This window comes from Perca fluviatilis, chromosome 9 (assembly GCF_010015445.1).
Source record: "Perca fluviatilis chromosome 9, GENO_Pfluv_1.0, whole genome shotgun sequence".
Lineage (NCBI taxonomy): Eukaryota > Metazoa > Chordata > Actinopteri > Perciformes > Percidae > Perca > Perca fluviatilis.
This window is the reverse complement of record NC_053120.1, coordinates 1,371,747-1,381,746: the sequence shown is the minus strand read 5'-3', so window position 1 is coordinate 1,381,746 and position 10,000 is coordinate 1,371,747. Positions and strand designations below refer to the sequence as shown.

Genomic DNA, 10,000 nt, shown 5'->3' with positions numbered 1-10,000 from the left:
GGCACTTTCACGGGTAGAAGGTTGTGAAAACACGAGTTACGGGTTGCCTGGATGTTAGCTCGTACAGTAAGTCTGTGAAGCTACGTTAGCTGGTCCCCTTTGTTTGCAAAGCTACACAAATTAGCCCAGATGATACACGTTAACTTTGTCCCGGCTATGTTTCTGCGACTGTAATCATCAGCGGAAAGTTTGTGGGTTCAAACTGACAGTTTCTCCACAGAGAAACAGACTGAAGCTGCTCCATGTTTCAGCTACAAATGTGTGTTTCTAACATCGGTCTTTCACTCAGTACCTGAAAATATGCTTAAAATCTGTCAGCCGAAATGTTACAATCACTGATATTTTTACCTGATCATCTCCCTGATTGATTAGTCTTATTCGTCAGGTATTTCCTGATTTAAATCTTGGTTTTTGTACATATTTAGTCAGACATGTTTGCAAAGTTTTAGCTGATAAATTATGTGAACAGGACAAAATGTATTGAGATTCAGCAAAGTAAAGTTTTGGCATCTGAACCTAAACGCGGGTTTTTCATTTTTGGCAGCTAAATAAAAAATAATCTAACAATATCTGGAACTAAAGAGGCAGATGTTGGATGTAAAAACTGCATCATATCCCAAAAAAGATGTGTGTAATCTGCAGGTGCAGAGCTTTGCAGAATTTTCCAGTTAAGTTTTCCGCATATTTTAAAAGAAATCATTCCCATCCGGAGCAGAAAAACAGTCCGCTAAATTCTGCTGATCCGCAGATTGCGATTGGGTCTGGAAGCGATAGAGTCAACGGAGCCTGGACTCCAGGCTCCTCCTCTGATTGGCTGAACGCATTGCTCGCGGGGCGGGTTTTGTTTCCTATGTCGGGTTTTATCCGCAGAGCGATGGGAAGACGGAGATCCGTCCAAATGAAGGAAGAGGAAAGAGGCGGCTGTGAGGAGGTGTGGAGGATGGCGGCCTGCAGCGGGGAGACACAGAACTTTAAAGAATTTTCTGCAGAATTTAAACTCCAGGCTCCTCCTCTGATTGGCTGAGCAGCCAGGGGGGCGCCGGGTTTGTTTTCTTGTCTCTGGGTTTTTCGGAGGATGGCGAGCATCGTGACGGCCGGCAGCGGGGGGCGGGGCTAAGAGGAGGCGATGATGAGGAGGATGGCGAGCAACATGGCGGCCAGCAGCGAATGGCAGGGCCCAGCGAGGCCGCAGCCACCGGTGGTGTCGTCCGTCAGGAAGGGCTCCGGAGACTCGTACACAGAGTCATCTGAGAGAGAGAGAGACAAACTGTCAGACACAGGAAGTACTCTCAAATGAGAGAGATATGAACTGCCAGACACAGGAAGTACTCTCAAATGAGAGGGATAGAAACCTGAAACTGAATCCTTCCTTTCAAACCTCCTTCCTTCCATTTACTACATACTTGCTTTCTTACATCTTCTTTCCCTTCCCTTTTTCCATCCTTCCTTATTTATTCTTCCTTCCCTCTGTCACTATCCAATGTGAGACGAGCGCAAATGCTCAGACTTAAATGGTTTACGGCATAGGACAGCATGGTGGTCCAGTGGTTAGCATTATGGCCTCACAGCAAGAAGGTTCTGGGTTTGAATCCAGGTTGTTCCGGGTCTTTCTGTGTGGAGTTTGTATGTTCTCCCCATGTTTGCGTGGGTTTCCTCCGGGTACTCCGGTTTCCCCCACCATCAAAAACATGTAATAGGTTCTCCAGGCAGTGCCCTTGATCAAGGCACTGGCTCAGATCTGGAGTTGGTGTCCGGGCGCTGTGATTGGCTGCCCACTGCTCGCTTGAGGGATGGGTTAAATGCAGAGAATGAGTTTCGCTACATGTATGTGTATGTGACAATAAAGTACCTTTACCTTTACCTATAACGTGTCTTAGTGAAATTTGTGAAATCCATAATATAATAAACTTTTCCCTTTACATACAATTACAGAAGATGGAAATTTTTTCAGAGACGTCGTAGCTATCTATGATTGTTTGATTGCTAACGTTAGCTCAAAACGCCATTCAACTGACAGCCTTTGTTGTGTTTGATTGCTAACTTGTAGCCAGCAGTCATTTCAAAAAACTTTGTAACTATCTACGATTGTTAGATTGCTAACGTTAGCTCAAAAAGCCGTTAGCATCTTGTAGGCTACTCGTCGCAAAGTGACGCATGCACGACTCAAATCTGCGCTCGACTCACATCAGGCAGTGACACCCTCTTCGTTCCAACCTTAGCCTTCTTTCTTTTCTTACCTACATACCTCCTTTCTTCTTTCCTTCCCTCCTTACACCCATATTTAAAACTTAAATTAAGTCTGAAGCTGCAAAGATTAATCGATTAATCTCCAACTATTTTTTCGCAACTTTCTGACATCCAGAAAAGAATCCACACTTTAATCCACCGTGACAATAACCAGTAGCTGCTTAATGAACAATTTGTTTTAGGGTCATGACAAAGTACCATAAAAATACCTATGAATGTAATTCTTTTTTTAAATAAGAGGAAGAACAGAAGAAGAGACTCACTGGTTGGTTTGACGTAGATTTTGAGCTTCAGACAGGGTTTCCCCGCCAGGTTGGGATGTGGAGACGCTGCAGAGACAACAGAGACACAGTATTCAGAACGTTGCAGAAAAAAGTACTTAATACGGTAATACTTGAAGGTATCGACATAATCGTGACATGGCACTGTCATAACTATGACATGACACTGTCAAGAGTGTGTCATAAACGTTGTAAACAAGTCATAAACATTCATGACTTCTGTCATTAAGTGTCATTCGGTTTTTGTCATGACAAGTTGACATTGTTTGGGTTGTCTTGATTATGACAAGTTGACATTAATCAAAGTGACATTACCAGAAGATGTCTTGGTCATGACAAGTTGACATTGTTTGGGATGTCTTTGTAATGACAACTTGACATTAACCAGGATGACATTACCAGAGGATGTCTTTGTCATGACAACTTGACATAATGTCATCCTGTTTACTGTCAAGTTGTCATGACAAATACATCTTCTGGTAATGTCACTTTGATTAATGTCAAGTTGTCATAATCAAGACATCCCAAACAATGTCAACTTGTCATGACAAAAACCGAATGACCCTTAATGACAGAAGTCATAAATGTTTATGACACGTTCATGACAGTGTCATGTCATCGTTATGACAGTGTCATGTCACGATTATGTCGATACCTTCAAATACAGTTACCCTAAATACTTCACAGTAAAAATAATCAGTTTACAGTTAAAGTCCTGTGCTCACAACTTAGTGTAACATCAGTGTTTGGCTCAAAATAAGTCACCGAAAACCAGTGTTCGAATTACGGGGGATATTGGGGGGATCCGACCCCCCTAGATGAGACTTGGACTGTCCCAAAAGGGATGCAAATAATAGTTTGGGGGGTACTGAAAAAAATGTAATAAAATATAATGTTAGCCTATCCAAAATTGTATGTATTTAAATGCAGTATTACCATCACATACCAACAATAATCTAATGAAATACGATTGTCAAACCCTCACTCCCCATTGGGCTGTACCATTTCTCTGGTACGTTCAAACCCTCGATTCCCATTGAGCTGTACCATTTCCCTGGTACGTTCAAACCCTCACTCCCCATTGGGCTGTACCATTTCCCTGGTACGTTCAAACCCTCACTCCCCATTGGGCTGTACCATTTCTCTGGTACGTTCAAACCCTCACTCCCCATTGGGCTGTACCATTTCTCTGGTTACGTTCAAACCCTCACTCCCCATTGGGCTGTACCATTTCCCTGGTACGTTCAAACCCTCACTCCCCATTGGGCTGTACCATTTCTCTGGTACGTTCTTTGCCATTGGTGTTGCCAACTTAGTGACTTTGTCGATAGATTTAGCGACTTTTTAGATCCCCTTAAGAACGTTTTTTTCACAAAAGCGACTAGCGACAAATCTGGCCACTTTCAATTCAATTCAATTTTATTTATAGTATCAAATCATAACAAGAGTTATCTCAAGACACTTTAGTAAAAAAAATGTTTTTACTCCAAATAAAGGCTACCCAAGTAATAATTATAATTTCATATAAATTCCCGTAGTGAGTTTGTGATTATTTGGCTGTTGGGGACCAAGAAGCTGGTTAAACAGTGATTTGGCTCAGATTGAGCTGAAGGCAAGACAAAGGATCTTGGCCTACATGTGAATCCCAAAGCCAGTTTCACCAAACTCCTACAAGCCGCCACTTCGCAAAATGGAGACTGTGCATTCAACACGAGGACGGCAAGGCAGACTGGTGGTGAGACAAAGAACTGCTTCACACCTGTGAGAAGGTTGCGCTTTCCCATTGGCTGTTGGGCCTTTGAATGCACCACCCCGCCACTAGGAGGTGGAGATAGGATAAAAGCTGTCGGCACTGTGTTTCTTTGCTCTTTCCACGGTGACTCAGGTCACTACAGGAGGCACTCTAGTCCGGGCTAGCTAGCCAGCATCACCTCGCTGGTCGAGTTTTGAGCTGGGACAATTTTATATCGGTCTGATATACAAAGGGGATCCGAGGAAATACTGGCCGAGTATTTCCTCTATCTGCAGCGGGACAGCGTTCTGTTTCTTGCTTGTCGACCTGGATCACGTCTCGTCCCCTGCTCTCGACGAAACGGATCGTTAAACTCTGGCGAGAGATTTAACTGACAAACGACGCACACAGTAAGGCTTTACACAGTTCTGGGCAGACGTTAGAACTAGTGCGGTTGTTTTGTTTATTAATGAGCAAAGGGTTCGCTACCGCTTGTGCCATTAAGGTGATCTGTGATTGTAATCATGTATTGGCCATATCTGGTTACTAATCTGTTTCTGTGAATGTATAACCGATCATTATACCGTTGGTTATGTTGTGTTAAGTAGCTGGGTTAAAACCGTAAGCGCTACCTGCTAAACCACTCCTTTCACGGAGTTTAGTTACTGTCCGCGAGATAATCGCGGTGAATCAGCTGTTAGCCACTGGAGTGGTTATAGTGGCCGTTTCCCTCGGTAAATCAAAAGTCTCAGTCTGTCCTGACTACACGTTAGTCCAGACCTGGGTGGCTGAGGGAGCTGGCCATTATCGATAACTAAGATCAGAGTGTTTTCCTCCTTTATTCTGTTCCTTTTACTAACACACACACGGACACAAGCTAGCCACGTAGCTCCCGAGCTAACGCTGCTAGTTTAACCACGTGGGGTTGCCTAGCTACCCCCCCCCCCCCCTTTACCTGTTCAACCCCTCCTCGTGCACCCAGCACCACTATCGCCCTCTTGAGGCTAAATGGTTTTGTGCAGCTCACAGGAGTAGCCATTTTTGGAGTTGTTTTTGTATTAGAACTACATTTCGATACCGCCCCCTCCTCTTTCACTCACTCTCTCTCACACACACTCACGCACACGCACACACACACACACACACAAACACACACACACACAGACACACACACACACACACACACAAACACACACACAGACACAGACGTGTCCACAAGACATGCTGCTTTTGTTTTTGCTGTGTTTGGTTGTGATATTGTAAAATGTATACCGTATACGTTTTATTATTGAAGGATTATTGATTGGCTACTGATAATTGTGACGTTAATAAATTCGATTATACTTAATTAGCAGTTGCTGGTGATTATTTGTGTATTTGTTGTGATAACTGCTGGTCGGACGCCGTCGGCGAATCACCCTTCCTTTAAGTCCTTTTAAAGGTTTTTACAGAAATGAGACTGTTCCACAGTTTGTTTATTGGTCCCTGACAAGCAGGGTGGTGCCCCGTTTTGATTGTTTGTCGATTTGACAAAGTTATTAATAACCATATTCATAACTTTATTAATATTGATAAAACATATTTGATAATTTGCCAATGATCAAATCTGTACCCTACGTGAATCCTACATGGCTCAAGATTTCTATTTCTTTCTATCTAACTTGCTGACACAACCACTAAGCTTTATGCAAATTATTGCATAATGTCGTCATAGATAAAAAATAGAAATAGCTGTACCCCCCGAAGCTCACGGTATAATTTGAAAACTGCCTAAAAACTCCTAAAATGAGGCAGGAACTTTCCAGAGAGAGATATGTACAAACTGCTGATGAGAACAGGCTGGGAGCGTGTAGAGAGTCTGTTTAAATTCTTTGTTTTCTCTGCTGTTACTCAGAGAGCAGCAGCTGTTTGACCTGCTGACGTTTCATCACACACACACACACACACACACACACACACACACAGACAGACAGACAGACAGACAGACAGACAGACAGACAGACACACACACACAGACACACACACACACAGACACAGACACACATGGTCATTAAGTGTCATTTAAAACAAACTGCCTGTTTCTCTGCTGGAAGCTTTTTCGCTCCAAATGAGCCACAATTTAGGAAATTTTTTCCAGATTTGATGACAAATTATGTCTAGACAGAAACACACACAGACACACACACACACACACACACACACAACAGACATACGCACACGCATGCTCGCACACACACAGACACACGCACAAACAGACACACACATGCACGCATGTGCATGCACACAAACACACACACACACACACAACAGACACACGCACAAACACACACACACACACACAACAGACACACGCACAAACACACACACACACGTGCATGCACAAACATACACACAAACACACACACACACATAACAGACACATACACACACACTCAAACACAAAAAAAATTCATCGAAAACATACAAACAGCGTCAAAACAACATAGATGTAGTGGTACTCAGTGTGTAGTACTCATAGAGGTAGTAGTACTCAGTGTGTAGTACTCATAGAGGTAGTAGTACTCATTGTGTAGTACTCACAGATGTAGTAGTACTCGTGTCCCGGCCTGAACTCGAAGCCCAGGCTGAAGGGCGTGAACAGCTGGAACTTCTCGGAGAACTTGAGCGGCCCGCTGGCGCCCAGCGGCCGGTTGCACTCCCAGCGCTTGAAGCCGGTCCGCCGGTGGTCACAGCTGGTGTAGCCGTCGTAGTTCACCATGTACAGGATGTAGTTCTCTAGCCGCTCCGCTGGCCCCGCCCCCTGCCGCTCCGCTGGCCCCGCCCCCTGTCGCCCGGGTGGCTCCGCCCCCTCGTAGTACGGGCAGTAGATGTCCAGGTAGTCGTTGATCGCCACCTCCACCGTGTAATCGCCACGGGAGAACCTGAGGAACACAACACACCAAATATCAACCCAGACCTGGGCTAAATACTGGGCTAAATACTGGGCTAAATACTGGACCAGACCTGGGCTAAATACTGGACCAGACCTGGGCTAAAGAATAAAGTAATTTGTTAATGTTCAACGCTCAGAAACACACAAAGAAAGAGCCTCCATCTGACTGCAACACATGGAAACCATTGATCTGTGTGTGTGTGTATGTGTGTGTGTGTGTGTGTGTGTGTGTGTGTGTGTGTGTGTGTGTGGGTATGTGCGTTCTGTGAGTCGCGATGCGTGTGTGTGAATGATGTGTGTGTGTGTGTGGATCTGTGTTGTTTGTGTGTGTGTGTGTGTGTAAGTTGGTGTGTGTGTGTGGATCTGTGTGTGTGTTGTGGGGGTGTGTGGATCTGTGTAGTGTGTGTGTCTGTGCATGCATGCGTGTGTGCATCTGTGTGTGTGTGTGTGTATGTGCATGTGTACGCGTGTGTGTTTTTTATGCGTAGGTGTGTGCGCACATGTGTGTGAGTGTCTGTGTGTGTTTGTGTGTGTGTGCATGCATGCATGCGTGCGTGCGTGTGTGTGCGTGCATGCATGCGTCTGTGTGTGTGTGCACGCATGCATGCATGCATGCGTGCCTGTGTGTGTGTGCATGCATGCGTCTGTGTGTGTATGTGTGTTTGTGTGTGTCTGTGTGTGTGTCAGACCCCACCTCCCCCCCGGGGCTTCAATTAATCAAAGCTAAACTGTTTATCAGAGCATCGTGGTGTTTACAGAACAGAGAATGTGACTCACTTCCTGTTTCAACAAAAGGTAGATATATATGACACACACACACACACACACACACACACACACACACACACACACACACACACACACACACACACACACACACACACACACACACACACACACACACACACACACACACACAGTTGCCTCCATTGCTGAGTTAGTTTGTGTATTCATTAAGGTTATTAATGTGGATTCTTGTCGGACAGAAACTCGGGGAAACGTACGTAATTATTATCTACGATTCCTGTAAAATTGTATGTTATTAAATCATTAAAGTGATATTAATTAAAGTCCCTTCAGCCCCCCCGGTCTGGATGTCCAGCGGAGCGTGCTGAAAGTGTCCCGTCTGAAAAACAAAGCAGTTATCTTCGTCCCAAATGGAGCTCCGAATAAATCGAATTATTTTAATGACTTAAAACACTTTAAGTTTCCTTGGCTGTGTTGCTCCCAGCTGCTGAATCACAGCGCTGATTATTCCCGCGTGGCCTGAACGCAGCGTGATGGAGGTCGATCAGCTGGAAAGCGGCGCTTCTCCTCCGCCGCGCCCTCTTCGTCTCCGCTAACGCCATTAGCAAAGTGCACGCTAACTGAGTTAGCTGAAGGATTGGGTGACGCTAACGATGACCCCCCCCCCCCCCCCTGCTCTAATGGACCGTGTGTCCGTCCCAGAAGGCCGAGGGGCAGCGGCTCCATCTTCATCAAGAGTTCATCAGTCCCGTTTGTTTATGTGGAAGTTTGGCGTACTTGTACTTTACTTAAAAGGGTAAAAACTTTTGGTTTAGAGTCCACTAAAAGTGCTGTTTTAGCCGCTGACAGACTCAAATTATTATTCTAAGTGTCTGACAACATTATGGGATGGATCCCTACAGAGATAGACCTTTTAGTTAAAGAGTAAGATCCTTTTAGTTTAACATGAAACAGCCCCGAAATCACCATCACCAAACTCCACCAGACTCCATGTAAATAATCAGGACTTTTATCATCGTAAAACACACTTCATTCAAAGTGGACAGAAACTAAATAAAATTATAAAAACCCGTCTTGGTTCATCTTTCCACTGTTCCAACAATCACCACTCTGGTTTGGTTGAAATAAACCCTTAATTCACCCATTTAGATGTGGAGATATGCTGGCTCTATACACACTAAAAGTCCTGATTATTTACATGGAGTCTGGTGGAGATATGCTGGCTCTATACACGCTAAAAGTCCTGATTATTTACATGGAGTCTGGTGGAGATATGCTGGCTCTATACACGCTAAAAGTCCTGATTATTTACATGGAGTCTGGTGGAGATATGCTGGCTCTATACACACTAAAAGTCCTGATTATTTACATGGAGTCTGGTGGAGATATGCTGGCTCTATACACACTAAAAGTCCTGATTATTTACATGGAGTCTGGTGGAAATATGCTGGCTCTATACACGCTAAAAGTCCTGATTATTTACATGGAGTCTGGTGGAGATATGCTGGCTCTATACACACTAAAAGTCCTGATTATTTACATGGAGTCTGGTGGAGATATGCTGGCTCTATACACGCTAAAAGTCCTGATTATTTACATGGAGTCTGGTGGAGATATGCTGGCTCTATACACACTAAAAGTCCTGATTATTTACATGGAGTCTGGTGGAGATATGCTGGCTCTATACACACTAAAAGTCCTGATTATTTACATGGAGTCTGGTGGAGATATGCTGGCTCTATACACGCTAAAAGTCCTGATTATTTACATGGAGTCTGGTGGAGTTTGGTGATGGTGATTTCGGGGCTGTTTCATGTTAAACTAAAAGGATCTTACTCTTTAACTAAAAGGTCTATCTCTGTAGGGATCTTTCCTTCCTTCCTTCCTTCCTTCCTTCCTTGCTTCCTTGGTTGTCCTGCTGACTGAATTTGAACAGCTGTCTGACAGAAACATTGTGAGCAGCTGCAGTTCGACAGATATTTCACCGTCCGCCCCTGTGATGTCACGGCTCCCAGCATGCCTTGCTGTGATTTAGGGTTTAATCTGTGGCGGTCCGGCGAG

General features: G+C 44.4%; 1 protein-coding gene across 1 annotated transcript in view; it reads right to left on the bottom strand.

The window, feature by feature from the left end:
• Positions 1-832: 832 nt before the first annotated feature.
• Positions 833-10,000, bottom strand: part of LOC120566171 (ephrin-A2-like) — a 58,510-nt gene continuing 49,342 nt past the window's right edge. Inside the window, exons 2-4 of the mRNA XM_039812460.1 lie at positions 6,841-7,181; positions 2,511-2,576; positions 833-1,247 (exon numbers count right to left, since the gene is read on the bottom strand). Of these exons, the coding sequence (XP_039668394.1) occupies positions 1,114-1,247; positions 2,511-2,576; positions 6,841-7,181 (541 nt within the window). The 3' untranslated portion in view covers positions 833-1,113. The remainder of the gene's footprint in view (positions 1,248-2,510; positions 2,577-6,840; positions 7,182-10,000) is intronic.